The 20,653-nt window shown below is 39.4% G+C and overlaps 1 protein-coding gene across 1 annotated transcript in view; it reads left to right on the forward strand.

The window, feature by feature from the left end:
* The window catches only part of trdn (triadin), a 559,007-nt gene that overhangs the window by 468,996 nt on the left and 69,358 nt on the right, over window positions 1-20,653 (forward strand). The window contains exons 45-50 of the mRNA XM_072251580.1: window positions 2,879-2,923; window positions 6,592-6,612; window positions 9,571-9,615; window positions 11,231-11,275; window positions 11,379-11,423; window positions 11,530-11,574. Of these exons, the coding sequence (XP_072107681.1) occupies window positions 2,879-2,923; window positions 6,592-6,612; window positions 9,571-9,615; window positions 11,231-11,275; window positions 11,379-11,423; window positions 11,530-11,574 (246 nt within the window). The remainder of the gene's footprint in view (window positions 1-2,878; window positions 2,924-6,591; window positions 6,613-9,570; window positions 9,616-11,230; window positions 11,276-11,378; window positions 11,424-11,529; window positions 11,575-20,653) is intronic.

A 20,653-nucleotide genomic window follows, 5' to 3' on the forward strand; every position in this document is an offset into this window, starting at 1 on the left:
AGGTAGAAGTGGGGAATAAGAAAGATGCCCACTTTAAAGGTATTATATTATAGAGCACTGAACAGTGAGCAAATTTGTAGAGAGATCGCAGACTATTGCAAGAGACATAAGGTTGTAATAGTAGGTGATTTTAACTTTCCACATAATGACTGGAACTCCTATAACGTAAAAGGGATGAATGGGGAAGAGTTTGTCATACATGTTCAGGAAAGTTTTCTTAATAATTTCCTTAGAAATGATACAATATTCCTCCTTTGTGATATCACTCAGGAGGAACATTGTATCATTTCTTAATGCATGCATTTCTAAATGACAATAAACGAGGACTGCGTGTCCTCATAATCTAATAATTGAATCAGTACATAGAAGTTCAAATGAGAGAGTGTGTAGATATTTGATCTCCTATTAAGGAGTGAGACAGGGTAGGTGACAGAATTTTGTGCAGGGTAATACTGTGCACCTGGAGATAATAATGCCATTAGATTCAAGTTAATTATGGAAAAGGACAGGTCTGGTCATCTTCCAGCCTTTCTTAAGCAAAGGGAAAACATTAGCTCCCCTCCAATCCTCTGCACCCACTTGTAGCTCAAACTCCTTTAGATATCTCTGCAGGGGCCACTGCAATCTCTGCCCTAACCTCCCACAGGGTCTGAGGAAACGTTTGTCAGGCCCTGCAGATTTATCCTCTCTAATTTGCCTCAGGACAGCAAACATCTCCTCGTCTGTGATTCTTACAGGGTCCACAAACTCACTGCTGTATTGCCTCATATCTATAGACTCTGTGTCAATCTCCCAAGTAAATAGAGATGCAAAAAAAACCCCTTAAGATTAGATTACCACTCTATCTTCCAAAGAACCAATTTTGTCTTTTGCTATCCCCTTTTGCGTTTAATATATTTGTAAAAGCCCTTGGGATTGTCCTTCACCTTGTCTGCTAAAGGAACCTCATGCCTTCTTTTAGCCCTCCTGATTTCCTTCCGAAGTGATCTCTTGCATTTCTTTTACTCCTTGAGTACCTCATTTGTTCCTACCTTCTATGGGTCTCTTATTTTTTTTTATCTAAAACAGGCACTCAATAGCTCTCAAAAATCTAGGGACCCTAAACCCATTATCCTTGCCTTTTATTCTGACAGAAAGATATAAGCTTTGTACTCTCAAAATTTCACTTTTGAAGACCTCCCACTTACGAAGTACACCTTTACAAGAAAACAACCACTTAACTTTCCACATAATGACTGGAACTCCTATAATGTAAAAGGGATGAATGGGGAAGAGTTTGTCATATATGTTCAGGAAAGTTTTCTTAATAATTCCCTTCCACATCCACACTTGCCCGATCCTTTCTGATAACATCAAAATTGACCTTTCTCCAATTTAGAATCTCAACCCAAGGACCAGACCTGTCCTTTTCCATAATTACCTTGAAACTAATGAAATTATAAGCACTAGATTATGATGATCACAGACCTAACATGAACAATTTTTAAGTGGCAAATGTCAATGCCTAAGCAGCAGCTGCCTTGTTAGATTTCCAGCCTTGAAGGAAACATTTACTTCCCAAGAAATGTGTGCCTATTTTATGTGCAAAAGAAACTGAACAAGAGGAAGGAAAATAACTGTTTAATTCACTGAGTGTGCCTTCCTTTCAATCTGCACAGCTTATATCAGTGCTACAAGGGGTGATTGATAAGTTTGTGGCCTAAGGTAGAAGGATTCAATTTTAGAAAACCTAGTACGTTTATTTTTCAACATAATCCCCTCCTACATTTACACACTTAGTCCAGCAATCATGGAGCATACGGATGCCTTTTTTTGTAGAAGTCGGCGTCTTGGACCTCCAGAAAGTGGTCCACAGCAGGGGTGATTGATAAGTTCGTGGCCTAAGGTAGAAGGAGATGAGCTATTAACTTCAAACTTTCTGCATAATCACTCAAAGAGTTGAGCTGCACGTATATATATCGACAGCTGTATAACTCATCTCCTTCTACCTTAGGCCACGAACTTAATCAATCACCCCTGCTGTGGACCACTTTCTGGAGGTCCAAAACGCCGATTTCTACAAAGAAGGGATCCGTATGCTCCACAACTGCTGAACTAAGTGTGTAAATGTAGGAGGGGACTATGTTGAAAAATAAATGTGCTAGGTTTTTTAAAATTGACTCCTTCTACCTTCGGCCACAAACTTATCAATCACCCCTCGTATATGATGATTTACACTATATGTGTTTTTGTTGGCAATGAAATGGCTTCATCAAGGATTTAAGTGATCGGACCAAGAAACTCATAAAGGGACTTTGTAAGTAAACTTATTTCACCAAGAATCAAAATCACAAGAGGCTCTGCAGCTGCTGGGAATCCAGAGCATCACACACAAAATGCAGGAAGAACTCAGCAGGTCAGGCAGTGTCAATGGAGAGGAATAAACTGTTGATGTTTCAGGCTAAGATCCTTTCTTAGCCAGAACCATCGAAAGTTTATTCCTCTCCATAGATGCTGCCTGGCTTGCTGAGTTCCTCCAGCATTTTGTATATGTTGCAATGGAATCAAAATGACTTCATTTCATACACTCATGTGACTTGAGAATAAATCTCTCTTTTTGTTATGGTTGATAGTGGTGATTAAATGCGAGTGAATAGTAGCAGGGAAGGGATGGTGAGAAGAATACAGAGTTGCCTCATTTTTCTGTGCAAATCAGAAGAAATATAAACAGATTTACCCTCATGTTTTGTGACAATAATTGCAGGATTCAGTCTGCATTTTTAATATGTTGAATATATTTTGAACGTACATTTAAGAGATTACTATCTGTTTTTAATATTCATTTTTAATGAAGATTTGTTTATCAATAAAACTAATTAATTGTTCTTTTAATAATTAGAGGCAGAAAAAATAAGGAAAGTGAAACCAAAAACTACAGAGAAAGGTACTACAATATTACACCAACAGAATACTTAGATTTGGTGGTAGCTTTGCAACTCCTATTTTTCTAATGTCAAGTGGTCAAAATAATTCTCTTGGAACATCTAGCACTCCACGGTTCCTGAGGAGGTCTTGGATTGCTTAGAGGGAGATAGAATTTCAAAGAAGTTGGCATATTTTGTGCACCACAGTTCCTGAGGAGACATTGGATTGCGCATAATTAGGTACTTGACAAGATCCAATAAAAAGAAGTTAGGTTTAAGCAGAGCGGCCATTGTGTGAATGGGCCAGTGTCAGAGTGGGGAGTTGAGGCTTTGGCCTATCGAGGTTTTGGTGAGGGGGGGCATAAGCTGCAGCTAGTTTTTTTTTTCCATTATTCCTTTCTTTTTTCTTATTGCACACTTAGAGCAGTGGGGATGCCAGACAGGATACTGGAATGCAGGATGTGGGAAGGCAAAGAGATCTCCAGTGTCCCTGATGACTACACCTACAAGAAGTGCTTCCTGCTGCAGTTTCTATTTATTAGACCGTGTTAAGCTGGAATTGAATAAACTCCAGATCATTTGGGAGGCTGAGGGGTTGGTAGACAGGACATACAGGGAGGTACAGCAGTTATACCCAAGGTGTGGGATAAGTGCAACTGGGTGACTGTCAGGAGGGATAAAGGGAATAAGCAGCTAATGCAGAGCACCCCATGCGTGTTTCCCCTCAGCAAAAAGTATGTGCTTCAATACTGTTGGGGAGATGACCGAGCAGAGAAAAGCTATAGCTGGCAGGTGTCTGGCACTGAGTGTGGCTCTGTGGATCAAAAGGGAAGCCAGTGGGGGAGAAGAGGTGAGCTGTAGTGGTAGGGGATCTGGTGGTTAGGGGAACAGAAGGGATGTTCTGAGAATGAGAATGGGATTCCCAGATGGTATGTTACCTCCTAGGTGCCAGGGTCAGGGACATCTCAAATTGAGTCCAGAGCATTCTTAAGTGGGATGATGAGTAGCCAGGGCCTATGGTCCATGTTAATGATGTGGGAAGGAGGAATGATGAGGTCTTGCAAAGTGAGATTAGGGAATTAGGTGCTCAGTTAAAGGTCAGCACTCCTGGGTTGTGATATCAGGCCTGTTACCCATGCCACATGCTAGTGAGGCTAGAAACAAGAAGATCATGCAGTTTAACATGTGGCTAAGAAGATGGTGCAGGAGGAAGGGCTTCAAACTTTTGGATCACTGGGCTCTCTACAAGGGAGGTAGAACCAGTACAGAAGCCGGCCAGTGGTGTAGCGTCATCAGTCTGGATTTCAAGGTGAACAGTACTGAGTTCGAATCTGGCTGGCTCCTTGCACACTTTATATCCATGCTGGGTTGAGCACTGAGCTAGTAACTTGGCCTCAAAAAACAGTCAAATGCTACGGAAACTGCAAAGATTCTGCTGATGCGCTACAAGGTGCAAAAAAGAACAAGAAGAAGAAGAAGATGGTGCCGGAGGGAGGGCTTCAGATTTTTGGATCATTGGGCTCTCTTCCAGGGAGTTGGAATCTGTATAGAAGGGACAGTTGGCACCTGAACTGGGTCTGTGGGGGATCTAATACTCTAGTGGGATGGTTTGCTGGTGCTGCGTGGGGGGGGATGCAGGGTGGAGATAGTGTTTAAGCTACAGTTGCAGACGGATGGGAACGAGAGAGCCAGAACAGATAGTGGAGTGGTTTTGGAGAAAGATGTTGTTAAGCTTATATACAAAGTCAGGAATCAAAAGGTTGAACGTGATGGGACTAAAGTTGTGAGCTGTGTATACTTCAGTGCAAGGAATATTATTGTCGGAAAGGCAGCGGAACTTAGGGTAAGGGTCAGCGTGTGGAATTATAACATTAGTGAAACTTGTTTGCAGGAGGGACAGGACTGGCAGTTCAGAGTTCTGCTGTTTTAGACCATAGAGCAGGAGGGATTAAAGGGCGAGGGGTGGCATTACCAGACAGGGAAAATATCGCAGCAGTGCTTAGTTAGGACAGACTAGTGAGGCAAATGAGGAATAAGGTATGACCATGTGTTGGTGCGTTCCACTGGACAGTCGGAGCAATGTGGTGTGGAGCTAAGCTAGAATCAGTGCTGCCCCTAGTGTCCGCTCTGCAGAAGACGTGCTGTATTGTGTTTGACAGCAGTCTGCTGCAAGATTCATAATTCCTTGGAAGTGCTGTCATGGGTAGATAAGGTCATAATAAAACCTTTTGGCCTTCATAAATCAATGTATTCAGTATAGAGTTGAGATGTTATGCTGAAGTTGTATAAGACGTTGTTGAGGCCTAATTTGGAGTATCGTGTGCAGCTTTGATCACCTACCTACAGGAAAGGAGTAAACAAGATTGAAAGAGTACAGAGAAAACTTACGTTACTGGATCTGGAGGAACTGAATTATAAGGGGAGATTGAATAGGTTACAACTTTGTTCCCTGGAGCAGACGGGAATGAGGGAGATTTGATAGAGGCATTCAAAATTATGTGGGGTGTAGAAAGAGCAAATGCAAGCAGGCTTTTCCCGCAGAGTTTGGGTGAGACAAGAACTAGAGGTCATATGTTAAGGGTGAAAAGTGAAATGTTTAAGGAGAACAGGAGGATGAACGTCTTCACTCAGAGGGTGGTGAGAGTGTGGAATGAGCTTCCTGTGTAAGTTTTGAAATTTGAAACTTTGAGAGATTTTAATAGTTACATGGATGGGAGGTGTACGGAGGGCTATGATGCAGGCGCTGGTTGATGGGACGAGGCAGATTAATGTTTCAGAATGGACTAGATGGGCTGAAGGGCCTGTTTCTGTGCTGAAGTGTAGAAGTTTCTATTAACAGTGACCTTATTTACTCATTTAGAGATGCAGCACGGTAACAGGCCACACTGCCTAATCACACCCTTGCGACAAACTAAACAACTAACTCATAGGTCTTTGTTATGTGGGAGGAAACCAGAACACCCAGAGGAATCCCACACGATCATGAGGAGAACGTACAAACTGCTTGCAGACAGCGATAGAATTGAACTCGTGCTGTGGGCACTGTAACAGCACTGATTCCAATTTTCTGTCAATAAATGTAAAATGCAGAAATGTGCATTTAAAATCTGCAAGGGAGTAATGTTAGTTTTGTTTAAGAACTTTAACAGATGAGCCATAGTTATAGCAGATATGTGTTTAAATGGCCCTGTCATATCATTAAGCTGCATTAATTTAAATAATCTCACATGTGGATGGATGTGATTCCCAGTCAAAGGAGTGAAACATTAATGAATACCTCTCCTGGTCACAGACCAAAAGAAATTTAAAAAACTGGGTACTGGGAGCCTGGAGGCTTGCCCTGGAGTTGTAGTACTACTGTATATGTGTGTGGGTGGGCGACAGGAAGGAAAGCGGCTTGTTTTGCTGTGTTGTTGTGTCTCCTTTGTTGTGATTTGTATTGTTCTGCTGAGTAAGCATCTTGGGCATGCTATGGCACTGCCAGAATGTGGGGCAACACTTGTGTTGCCCCAGGCAAATAATATATTATTGATTTTTAACACAAATGACGCATTTCACTGGATGTCTCAATGATAAACAGATCTGAATCTGAATCTCAAATGAGTTCACCAGTAACTGAAATCTCTGTCTTCCACCAAAAACATATGGTGATTAACTCATATTTTATCTTTATTTGTCTCCTAAACAGTGGTAAAGCCTGAAGTAACAAGTGAGTGATTATCGTGGTTTTGAAATTCTATTCTTGTTGCTTACAAAGTGCTTTGTTGGCATTACAGCTTTTATTCCTTACATAAAATGGAAGATTAAAGTTAGAACTCATATCATGTAGAAAGCAAATTGGCACGGATGACTTGCTGACATGTATCTATGCTTGTGATATTTATGCTTATAGATTGCAGATATTTAAATTTGAACCAAATTTGCATATTTTGTTTCCTATATTACAAGCATAATTATGGTTAGGTGGAACGTAGTTAATTGGTGTGAATGCTAATACAAAAAAACTAACTAGCAAACTGCAGCCTCTTTTTAGTCACCATTAACCTCGTCAACAAAATTTAAAGCTGTAAATATGAGACTTATTTTGTTCTCTGCCTTTGTCACGTGTGTGTTGGTTTTGTGCAACGTAGCTCAGTTGAATCCAGTTTACTGGCCATCGGCAAATTTTATTAAATAAAATGACAGAGCAACTGTTGTCATTATGACTATCACCAGCATTATTGCACTGTTGTTACTATAGCAGTTAGATTCTTATCAAGGATCAAGGATCAAATTGATTTGCCATATACATTTACATATATTAAGAGTTTGCTGTGGTGTGTTTGTCTGGACGTGACATGCAAAAAAGAACAGGAAAACAACAACATTAGGTAATCAAAATCAGAATCAGGTTTAATATCACTGGTACATGTCGTGAAATGTGTTGTTATGTGGCAGCAGTGCCTTGTAACATATAGTAATAAGTTATGTTAAATTAAATAATTAGGGCAAAAAGAGAGAGAAAAGAAGTCATGGGTTTCAATGTCCAGTCAAAAATCTGATGGCAGAGGGGAAGAAGCTATTGCTGAATTATCCACTAATTATACAGAATAAAGAATTATATAAAAGACAAAGTTAGAGGTTAAAGGATGTTGGATGCAAATGACTTGCCACAGTGGTCTTGTCCACATCCAAGTTGCTTTTCCATAACAACACACATAAAAGTTGCTGGTGAACGCAACGGGCCAGGCAGCATCTCTAGGAAGAGGTGCAGTCGACGTTTCAGGCCAAGACCCTTCGTCAGGACTTTGTTTGTACAGTTTGCACTGTCCTGACGAAGGGTCTTGGCCTGAAACGTCGACTGCACCTCTTCCTAGAGATGCTGCCTGGCCTGCTGTGTTCACCAGCAACTTTGATGTGTGTTGCTTGAATTTCCAGCATCTGCAGAATTCCTGTTGTTTGCTTTTCCATAAGCAAGCTCTAGTTTTGATTTGCACTTCACCTACATATAAACAATTGCTGCATAATTAATACACTGAACTCACTAACTGTTATATAGCATGTAAAATACATATATATATATACAGTGTGTATGTGTTTTTATATACATATATATATACCTGTATATGTATGTGTGTGTGTGTGTGTGTGTGTGTGTGTATATTTTTACTTATTTATGCACGGTATATATATAGTCCTGTACAAAAGTCTTAGGCACATATCTGTAGCTAGGGTGCCTGAGACCTTTACACAGCACCATATATTATGTCTCTCCAGTTACCAAATTACACTAATACTACCGAGCTAATACAAAGCTAAGTACTCTTATTTTTGTTTCCCAACCACCTTCCTATTTTAACCAATATATAGTACTGTGCAAACAAAGTCCTGGCCACCCTCACTATATATATGTGCCTAAGTCTTTTGCACAGTATTGTATAGATAACAGTAAAAATTATATTTGAACACACATAAAATTTTGCACTTTATGATTGCTACAGTTAATGTCTCTGTGAGAAAAAGTTGTCGGTGCTTAGTGTGTTTGTTCTGATGAAACTTCACAGTGGTTAAATTTGATTTACAGTATCATAAGCACAGGAAAAGGTCTGTTGGACAATCTGTTTGTGGAGTCATTGAGTCAAACCCACATGTAGAAACATAGAAGCATAGAAAATAGGTGCAGGAGTAGGCCATTCGGCCCTTCGAGCCTGCACCGCCATTCAGTACGATTATGGCTGATCATCCAACTCAGAAGGAATCAAGACCTGCTGAGAGAAGAGATTCCTCCTTTATTGCATCTCAGATGGACAACATCTCACTCTCAAACTCCAGATTCAAATTCGGATTCATTTATTTAACACATATACATCAAAACATACTGTACAGTGAAATGCACTATTTGTATTAACAACCAACGCACACAAGGGTATGCTGGGCTCACCACACATTCCATCGCCAACGTAGCATGCCCACAATACTCAGCAGAACAACACAGAACATAACAAAAAGAAGAGAACAAGCAAGAACAACAGAACAAACCTCTTTCAGCTTCCCACCCACCCACACGATATCTCACTAGAGGTAGAATTCTCTCATTAAATCTATGTCCCATTGCATTATACTTCTGTTGTGCTTTGTGTATTAGTGTAACCTATTACTTGGAAAAATTTAAATATTTTTCCTGCTCGGAATCACATCCTGATGCACAATGTTTGCTACTGCAAACTCAGATTTTTAATTACAGAAGAAGGAAGAACTTTTAATTGGTGCCGGCTCATTTTAATCTGTTCTATTGCCCAGCCTCTGGGCTTGAAATTTTCATACATAGAAAGTTTGTTTACTTGTGTATGTGGATTGCTAGTTCTTTTAAAAAGGGAATGATGTCTAATTTGCTTTCTATCTGCAAGATGACCATTGTTGTTGGGAGCAGTGATTTGATAATGTATCGATGAGTTAAGTTGGGATCCAAGCAAATTCAACTGACTGTCCCTTTTATACTTATTACTCAAGAATGAAGTACTGAATGGATGTTACTAGCAGCCATTTACTTGGCCACATCCACCTCCTTATGCACAATATTATTTATTGTATGTGAAGTGTTCTGCGGGTTCAGTGCTCACTTATAATTTATGTGCAATTGTATTATAATTAAAGTTGAACCTAATTCAATTGTGTTTAAAATGTTTAGAGACAGAAACCATGAAACAAATGAAACAAACACCTACAACTAAAGGTAACATGTCTCCACTATGTTACCATGACTTATATTTCAATATATGAAAAAGTTTTAATTCCATTTGTGTGTCTCCTTGGTGAGCTCCATTCAAGTTGTCTTCTGTCCCAAAACACTGGTACATGTCTAATGAATTTGTGATTAGAGTTGCTGAGATTAGATTTTTAAAGCAACAATTCATATCATTCAAAATTTATATTTAATGGTTAACGTTATTTGTACTGTGAATTTAAGTATATAATTTTCCCGTTGTAAGACTCCTGGTAGCAAGTGTTATTCATAATTTGCTTTATCTGTTAAATTATTGATGTTCCAAGTCTTAACGATTCACAACAAGTGTATCCTTTGAATAAAGTAAGGAGAATCAGTAATCAGTTCATTCTGGTGTCTTCCTCACAGTATGAATCAAGAATGATCTATTTATTGGGCTGCTTCCATCCAAACTGTTTTGGTATCTGGCCTATGAGAAGATTAGTTTTATTTAGACCAGTACAGCACAAGAGCAGGCCCGTTGGCTCACAATATTATGCAAAACCAATTAAATTAGTAGTCAAATCACCAACTAAACTAATTTCTTCTGCCTACACAATGTTTATATCCTTCCAGTTCCCTCATATTCATGTGCCTACCTAAACCTCTCGCAAAAGCCCCTGATGTACCTGCCTCTCCCACAACCCCAGGCAGCGCATTCCAGTCACCCACTGTGGTCAAGTTTACATTGTGATACATAATAATTTAAAAAATCTATAAATTACACTAAGAAATATACAGTACGGTAGATAAAATAATTAAATTAAGTAAGTAGTGTAAAAAGAAAGCAAACACAAATGGTGAGAGAGTGTTCATGGGTTCATTGTCCATTCACTAGTCTGATGGTGGAAGCTGTTCCTGAATCACTGAGTGTTTACTAAGGAGGCTGCTACCTTCCCTTTCACTTCTATAACCAAACTGCAGAATGTTCATATATCGAGGAACTTCCTTTACATTCCTGCTTCCAGACATTTTTTGGATGAACTTTTGTTCACTTTCACCGTAGTTAATCTTTATCCAATTCAACTTTTGCCACAAATGGAACTACTTTTTATTAACAATTTGCAACAACGCTTTAATCTGCCATTTTATCAGATTCACTGCTCGGCAAAAATATGCTCCTGACACCAAGAATCCAACATGCATAAAAGCTGATTACATCGAATAAGTATTAGAAAGCTCTTCCAAAGAGAGAAAAATGACCTAGGCTAGCGTTCCTTGTTTTCTAGACAGGCTCGGCTATGGCATAAGTTTTAATCTATAACTGTTTGTGTTCAGATGATAAGAATACACTGGATAATGAAGTTTAAAGTATTTCTTGATCATTCTTAACATTTATAGCATATCACCAAGATTAACTGATTAACTGCCAAACTGAACTGCTTTAAAAACAGTATGTACATGTGGATGCTACTACATGTATCATCCATTTTGGAGCTATTTTTACCAAACTTTTATTCAAGTGGCATTGCATATATCCGTAGAATGAACTCACAGTACATTTTATTGGAATTTTGTCAACGTTCAAGCACAATTAATAACTCATTAATACTGAACCTAATTTATGTGTTTATCAATTGTTTAGAGACAGAAAAGACAAAGGAAGTGAAATCTCAACCTCGAGAAAAAGGTAACTTAAAAGTTAAATTAATTAGTGGAATTATGTCAACATTCAAGCATAATTAATAGATGATTAATATTGGGCCTAATTCATGTGTTTATCAATTGTTTAGAGACAGAAAAAATAAAGCAAGTGAAACCAAAACCTCAGGAAAAAGGTAACTTAAAATTAAGCTAATTAGTTATTGGGGTTGGGTGAACTTTCATGCACAATTAGCAAATAATTAATATTGGGCTTAATTCATGTGTTTATCAACTGTTTAGAGACAGAAAGGATAAAGGAAGTGAAATCAAAACCTCAAGAAAAAGGTAACTTAAAAATTAACTTAATTAGATAATGGCATGATTCCTATCTTAACAATGTCTTTCATTCCAATGCTAAATATATTCTGGATATATATGATGGATGTGAAACCTATGAAGAAAATTGAAAAGCTGCTCCCAGAGCATTTCTCTCTGAAGTAGCCATATCCTATCTCTCATGTTGTGGTACCATATTTAAGTCATTTTTGGGCATATTGTTTGGGTTGTAGATCCTCAGTGAATTTGGTGGTCAATAACAATGGAAAGCTCTTCCTGCTTTCAGGAGATAGAGATATAAATCTATGGAATGGATACATTGGGTTTTCGTTCAGACCAGGACAGTCAGAAGGTGCGATGAAATTGGTATTTTAAATGTGTTTATTGTTATTCATTTAATATTTCATTAATATTTGTGTTAAATTGTAAAGATATTGATTGATTTAGTATTCTTTGTTTACATAATTCATTACGGGTTATATGTAAGAAGACCGTGAATGGCAAATGTCATTAGGCAACAACGTCATATTTGCATGCCTCACTGAAGTAACAACTAAACATACATGAGTTATCCTCTGCTCTGTATTTTTCTTTGAATTAGTTTTATATTTTGGAGTAACAAAACATAACAGTGGTGATGAGTAAGTTTTAAAATGAACGCGAGATGAAAACCTGCCTATTGAAGGGCAGCACATTTTATTCTTTTTGCAAGGAGAGACAGAAAAACATTCAAGTTAAAAAAAAACACAGGACTTTTTCTCTCGTCAGGGGAGAAAGACATTCGAGTTTTAAAAAGGCAGAAAAGAGATTAATTTCATGGGCTCATAACAGTAAGTACTCGGTGATAATATTAAATTAAGAAAATCAGAATTGACTGGGCTACATCGGAATGATAGACACATTTGATTGCACAACTGGTGACTGGAATGTGTATACTGAATGAATTGAACAATACCTTAAAGCAAATGGAATAGCCAATGAAAAGTGAGTGTCAGTTTTGCTGAGTATAGTAGGTGGAAAAGCATACAGTTTGCTTAGAAGTATGACTGCTCCAACCAAACCAATCAAACCAATCAAAATAAGCTTTGCTGACATCAGGAAAGTGATGCAGGAATATTTAGAACTAAAACCACTGTTGATTGCAGAATGCTTTAGGAATCAAAAGGAAGGGAAGCCCTTTGCAGCATACTTGGCTGAACTGAAGAAATTGTCTAGAGCATTGTGAGTTCAACAACGGGCTTAATGATACACTGAGAGGTTGTTTAGTTTGTAGAATCTTACAAGAAAGCATTGAAAAATAGCTCCTAACTGAAGCACAAATTACATTTAATGGAGCAGTTGAAATTGCTTTATCAGTGAAAACACCATCCAAAGTAATAATTAGGTTGCAGTCAGGAAAGAATGTGAGCGTGAACAAAATTCCAACGTCTAAACAGAAACCTCCCTGGCTAAGCAATTTGTTTTACTGTTGTGACAAGACTAAAGCAGGTTTAAAGGTGAAACTTGCAGAAAAACCAACAAAGTAAAATATTTACACAGAGCATGTCAGACAAACAGAAATAAATGGACTGTAAAGGAAAGAGTAAAAGATAAAAAGTCAACTTGCAGTTTCAAAAGGAGCATCTGCATGGTGTTGATGAAAAGTCTGGTATTGATGAGAGTGACACAGGACTGAATAGCCTTGAGATTTATATGTGAAAACTGACAAGCGGCAAGCAATATAGCTTACACTAGAAGTAAACAGCAAATTAATTATAATGGAATTGGACACTGGCTCATCTGTTTCAATCATTCCACAAAATGAGTTTCAATGGCATTTCAAGGATATTGAACTGAAACCTACAGAAATCTAACTAAGAATTTATACTGGAGCAAAGATAACTCCTGTGTGATTGACATTCATAACAGTGAAATATCCACAAGCAACAATCCATATTGGGCTTGTAGGTGATAAAAACACAAGGCCGGCATTATGGAGCTGTGAGTGGCTGACACAACTACAACTTGTTTGGAGATCCATCCACCATTTGCATGTCACATCCCAAGCAACAGAATCAACCAAAAGTGAATTAAGAAAGCTATGGGATGATGCAATAGCAGTGTTCAAGGATGGCACTGGAAAATTCATAACATAGTGTAAAATGAAAATGCTACACCCAAATTTTACAAAGCTCGTAAGGTTTCTTATACCATCTGTGATAAAGTAGCCAGTGAGCTAGATCATGTGGAGGCTGAGGGAATTCTTTCCAAGTTTGAGTGGAACCCATAGGCAACACCAGTGGTCCCAGTAGCCAAGAAGAATGGGTCTGTCATGATCTGTGGTGATTTTAAGGTCACCATCAACTCTGTACTGAAAATAGATCAATATCTTCTGCCAAGGAAGGAGGATCTCTGAAAATCTTTCTGGAGGAAAACACTTCAGCAAAGTGGACTTGGCTGAGAGCTACCTACAGATAGAGATGGAAGAATCGTCCGAAGTATTTATCACCATAAACACTCCAGCAGGGCTTTATCATTAAAATAGGCTTATTTTTGGAGTCTCATCGACATCTACGTACTGGCAGAGAGCTATGGACCAGGTGTTGCAAGGCTGCCCAGGAACTCAGTGTTACCTGCGTAACAATGTTGTTACTCGTGAAAATGACAAAGAACATCTCCAAAATCTTAAGACAGTGCTAAAAAGAATAAAAGATTATGGGCTCAGATCACAATGCTACAAATGTGAATTCTTTAAACAAAGCATCAATTACTGTGGTCACCCCATTGACACACAAAGATTACACAAGTGTGCTGAGAAAATTCAAGCAGTGGCGGATAACTCAGGACCAAAGAATGTGCCCCAGTTGCTGTCCTATTTAGGATTTGTCAGTTACCATAACAGGTTTCTGCCTAACATGTCGACTGTACTCCATGCCTTGAACTCATTACTAGAGATTGGAAAGAAATAGCAAAGGATGAAGTAGTGTGAGATAGCTTTCAGAAAAGGTAAAACAAATAGTGACATCAGACGTTATGGTCCACCTCATCCAGTGAAGTTTGCCTGTGATGCCTTGCCTTATTCTCTAGGTGCAGTCATGTCACATGTTATGAGTGATGGAAATGGACGCCCCACAACCTTTGCATTACATTCCATGACCACTACATAGAATAATTATGTACATGTTGACAGAGAGACCTTGAGTCTGGTTTGGGATGTAAAACATTTCAACCGTTACTTATATGGAAGAAAGTTTAACTTCATTACTGATATCAACCATTAGTTTCCATTTTCAGTCAACAGACGGGTGCTCCACTAACAGCAGCAGCACAAATGCAAAAATGGGCTCTGATTCTTAGAGGACATAATTACAAGATTGAATTCAAGAGGATGACTAATCAACGAAATGCTGGTGGACTGTCCAGTTTACCCTTGGAAAAGAAAATACCTGAAAAATTTACAACAGAGGATACACTTCTTGATGTACTCTCCTCAATGCAAATTCAAATACAAGTTTGACTTTCATTGTCTTTCAACCATACATGAATACCCATGAATACTGCCAAATAAATCAACGTTATTTGGGGCTAAGATGCAAAACACAGTACCAACATTCACACAGCACAAGACACATCTTCTATCTATCTATCTATACATTACTAAAATTCTCATTCTGTTTATCTATTTGTTGGTTTGTCTGTTTGTGCCCTCAAATTAGCCCAAACGATGCATTACAGTGGCACTTTTTTGACTAACTGGACTTAAAATGCGCTAACTTACAGAATGCATGCAAAGGTCAGGGTCATATTCGTATAAAATTGCTCACTTGTCAACAGGCCTCACTTTCCACACCCGATTCCAGCTTTCATGGAAACCGTGACGCGACACCATGATGCATGCCGACAGCCAGCCTCAGCAGCACCTCAAAATGCTCACAGCAGCGACACCAACCACAGCAAAAGGGCAGGACAGCTCTATTTCGAGCGGTCACATTCTGCTAATCACCATCAGCATGTGCAGGATTGGGTCAGATCTAACTGCCACCCATCAATAAGAGATAATTAAATCTTATCGTAATGACGTACTTTGAAACACCCATCAAACCCTTTGCTGCAGTCAAAGGACAGTAGTGACAAAATCACATCCATTTAGGAGGGCGCCAACCACATCATCAAGAGAAATCAGCATCCTGGAGTCTTTGGTTGTTACTGCTTCGTATCTTCTATACAGCATTAAGATAAAAAAATATGGTCAGCCGAATTATGCTGCGTGGAAAGAGAAGGTGGACATTATGGTCAAGAGATTACGCCAAACATCATCGGGAAGCAGCAAGAAGAGGGAGATAACAAGAATCGGATGAGGCCGCGGCTGCACGACTCCAGGATCAAAGAGTCAGGGCAAAAAAGATGAGAGAAGCAGAGACAGAAGAGGAGAGGCATGCACGTTTCCAAAATAACAACAATAGGCACAGAAGGAGGAGAGAACAAGGATTGGATCAGGCCAGGGCCACACGACTCCAGGAGCAGAGAGGAAGAACAAATGGTAGAAGAGATGAAGAGACGAAGGATGAAAGGGCTGCGCATCTCCAGAATGACAACTGGCATAGAAGGACGAGAGAGGAAGAGACAAAGGAGCTGAGAAATGCACGTCTCCAGGATCAGGGACAAAGAACAAACAGCAGAAGAGATGAAGAGGCGGGTGATGAAAGGACTGAGCATCTCCAGAATAACAAAAGCAGGCACAGAAGGAGGAGAGAGGAAGAGACAGAGGAGAAAAGGAAAGATCGACTCTGGAACATGCAGCAAAGAGTAATTATTGCGAGAGTTGCTGCAGACGACAACGCCTGCTTTCAACAACAATACCTCGACAAAGAAAGAGCAAGGCAAAATGCATGACTCGAGTGTCGTATAATTTCTGCTGATGTTGTTTTGATGACCAGAGTATGCCCTCACTGTCGTGCCTTCCTATTCACTGGAGAAACCGCAAATTTCTGCTGTATGAAGGGAAAGGTCAGGATAGGCAATTTACAATCTCTACCCAATGAACTCCTCAATTTATACAGCAATGATGTCTGCATTGCAAACGAGTTCAGGAAGAACATCAGACAATACTATTGCCTCTTCCAAATGACATCCTTTGGTGCCAAAGAAGTCCTTCCAACAAGGAATGGATGGAATTCTTCTGTGATTATTCAAGGCAAAATCCATCATTACATCAGACATTTAATGCCAGACCTCAACCAGCAAGCCTGATTCCTTCAAATTTACTTCATGGATCCTCAAGACAGCAAGCATAGAATTGAGAATGGGGATACCACAGAACGATGGAATTTAACATGAGATTGATGAATTATTGGAAAATCTACTACAACAAAACCTGTACATTGCGTCCCTTCAACTTGCAAAAGAACAAATTCGAGGCATCCCAGAGGTGTCCATTGTCATTGATCCTGACCGAGACCGGCATTTGAACATGAGAGAAGATTTAATGCACAAATTGCCAACAAGGTCGCTGTCATTATACCGAACAGCACTAAACCTGAAGCAAGATCAGAGCACATTGTGTTGAAATAACAAGGGGGTGATTTGCAAATAATTTCAAAGTCCCATCGCTCATAAAACAGCTTTCAATACGTACTTTTCTTTCCACTTGGAGATGATGGCTGGCATCATCAACTCCGAATGACGAACAACAAGAAACTGATGGAAATGCTTTATTATGCATATTGAATAATGAGCCATGAGAATGAATTTAATAACCTTCTTAGAGGAGGTAATCTATTCCAACAATACTTGGTCAATATGGCTGCTAAGATTGAAGACGAGAGACTGAGCTACATCTGAATGAATCAAGCAACCTTGAGATCAACGACATACAGAGGCCTGACTGATGCATTGAATGATGACAATGATTTCAGAAACATCGGAAGGCGCATCATCCTCTCCTCAACATTTGTCGGTGGACCGAGATACGTGATGGAACGATGTCAGGACACCATGATGTATATATGGAAGTATGGTAATGCTTCATTTTCATTACAATGACATGCTATCCAAACTGGCCAGAAATCCGACAGCATCATTTTTTTGCATCAGCAACCAAACGATCGGCCGGATTTAATCACGAGAGTGTTTGACTTGAAGAGGAAGTTGTTTATGAAGTACCTCACTGGAAGAGATGGTCTCTTCGGTAGGTGTATCGCTTACACTGTAAGTGTGGAATACCAAAAGCGGGGTCTGCCTCATTTGCGCTGTCTGCTATGGCTCAATGAAGCATCCAAGCCGAGACCACAAGATTATGATAGATTCGTGCAAGCAGAAATATCAGACTCAAATGAAGATCCAGAGCTGCATGAATTGGTCGTGAAGCACATGATACCTGGTCCGTATTGCACCACTAAATCACCATGTTGGCAAAATGGTACATGCAGTAAGAGGTACCCGAAGCCATTTATTGAGCATACAAGGTGTGGGGATGATTCATATCCTGCATATAGGAGATGGTCTGTGCAAATGGGAGGATTCGAAGGTCATCAAGTAGGACACAAAGTCGAACTATAACTTCTGAATGGGTGGTTCCCTATAATGCCCAACTATTGAGGCTGTTCAGTTGTCACCTGAATGTAGAAATATGCTCATCTGTCAAGTCCATCAAATACGTGATCAAGTGTACCATGAAGGGGAGTGATCGGGCAATTTTTGGAGTGAATAGAGAAGACGAAATCACACAGTATTTGAAAGGCAGATATATCGGGCCCTCTGAGGCTGTCAGATCGATACTTGGATTTCCAATTCATGAGAGGGAACCAGCCGTTGTTCGCCTTCAAGTGCACCTTCCCCAACAGCATCAAGTATTCCTTCGAGATAATGCTGCTGTGCAAATGAATAAAAAAATGATATGATATGGCAAGAACCACTTCAACGGAATTCATGGATCTTTGCACTCGCGATCCATTTGCAAGAACCTTGTACTATGTGGACATTCCCAGATTCTACACTTGGACTAATAAGAGATGGGAAAGAAGGAGAATGGGGAAAAGAGTAGAGGAGTACTCCGGGATTTTTGAAGCAAATGTTCTGGGTCGAATGTATACCTTTTCTCCACGAAGTGGTGACCTCTGCTATTTGAGACGACTTCTTCATCACACAAAGGGACCAGTATCTTTCGAATCATTGAAAACACATGATGGAGATATCCTTCCATCGTTCAAAGATGTCTGAAGAGAGAGAGGATTGTTGCAAGCTGATGATCATTAGCAGCCAACTATGGAAGAAACAGCAAGAACAAGAATGCCCAAAGCAATGAGAGATTTGTTTGTCATCTTGCTAACAAACACTGAAATCAACAATCCACAGCAATTATGGAACTGGTTCAAGAACGCAATGTCTGAAGATTTCTTACAAATGGAGAGGAGAACTATCAGTGATCCTAACATCATGATGGATGAGAGGCATCATGGACAAGCTCTTCTGTATATCCAAGAGAAACTTGAGATCTTGGGCAAAGCACTTGAAGAATATAATTTGCCAACACCAAAAAACGGTACAATTACTCAAAGTGCTGGCAATTTGGAATTATTGCGTGAACTGCAATACAACAGAGATGAACATCAGGAATTTGTTTCACAGAATATTGAATAATGAGCAAAGAGAAGTATATGAACATGTGTGCGACAGCTTGGAAAGGAATCTCTCTTCAATGATTTTCATTGATGCACCAGGAGGAACGGGCAAGACACTTATCATCAACTTGATCCTCGCTAAAGTTAGGGGAGATGGAGACGTTGCTATTGCTGTAGCATCATCCGGTATTGCAGCAACATTAATGCCTGGTGGGAGGACAGCGCATTCAAAATTCAAGATACCCTTCAAAGTCAATGAAGATGCCCTTTGTAACATCGATAAAAACACCAGTACTGCAAATTTACTCCAAAATGCGAGGCTTATTGTCTGGGATGAGTGCCCCATGATTAGGAGGGAGAGCTTCAAAGCCGTGGACCAGACTCTTTGTGATGTATGTGGCAAGAATGAGACCTTTGGGGGTATTTTAACCACTTGCTGTGGCGATTTCCATCAGCTTCTAGTAGTTGTGAAACGAGGAAATGATGCTGATGTGGAGAATTCATGCATAAAATTATTTTACTTATGGAGAAGCTTCATCAAGTTTCAATTGAAGAGAAACATGCAATTGAGTGAGGGAGAAGGACGATATTCTGAGTTCTTATTGAATGTAGGAGAAGACAAGATTGAGAAAAATGAAAATGATGAAATCAAATTACCTGAAGATATGAATCTGCCAGCAAAAACAATGGAAGAATGTATTGATTTCATCTACCCGACATTTAACAATCCTGCAGAACTATTCTCGAAGAATTCTATCTTGGTACGCTCAGTGAAATGATGTGAAAAATAAACTTCACATTCATTAGATGCTTCCCTGGAATCATGAAAGAATACTGTTCCTTCAATGCTGTAAGTGAAGGAGCTAACACCACTCATTTTCCAACAGAATTCCTTGATTCGGTTAAACTCTCTGGATTGCCACCACATAAACTGGAATTGAAGAGAGGATCTCCCATTATTTCAATGAGGAACTTGGATCCACCAAGGCTTTGCAATGGAACGCGAATGACGGTGGAAGAACTGCACGACAATCTCATCGTAGCAAAGATAAACATTGGTGCGTTCAAAAATGACATTGTCATGATCCCAAGAATTACTCTCAGTTTATCAGAAAGGGAAGATGTTCATCTTCAGCGTAGTCAGTTCCCGATACAGGCATGCTGTGCTATGACTATACATAAGGCAGAAGGCCAAACCATGTGTTGATTTATTTGGAGAAAATGGTCAGCTGTATGTGGCTTTAAGCTGGGGAAAAATAAATGAAAACGTTAGAGTATTCTTGAAGGGTGGCAGATCAACCAGAAATGTTGTCATCAAAAAAAAGTGTCCTTTGTTAAACGAGGTGGAGCAATATTTGTCTTGCTACGTGTCTTTCTTCTTTAATAAACTGAGTTTTACTTCTTTAATTTCCAAAGCAAAGCGATAGTGATAGTATTCAGGGAAATCTAATATTCATTCTGGTCACATCAGACTGCACTACCCTTCTCTC

Source organism: Mobula birostris, chromosome 2 (assembly GCF_030028105.1).
Source record: "Mobula birostris isolate sMobBir1 chromosome 2, sMobBir1.hap1, whole genome shotgun sequence".
Taxonomy (NCBI): Eukaryota; Metazoa; Chordata; class Chondrichthyes; order Myliobatiformes; family Myliobatidae; genus Mobula; species Mobula birostris.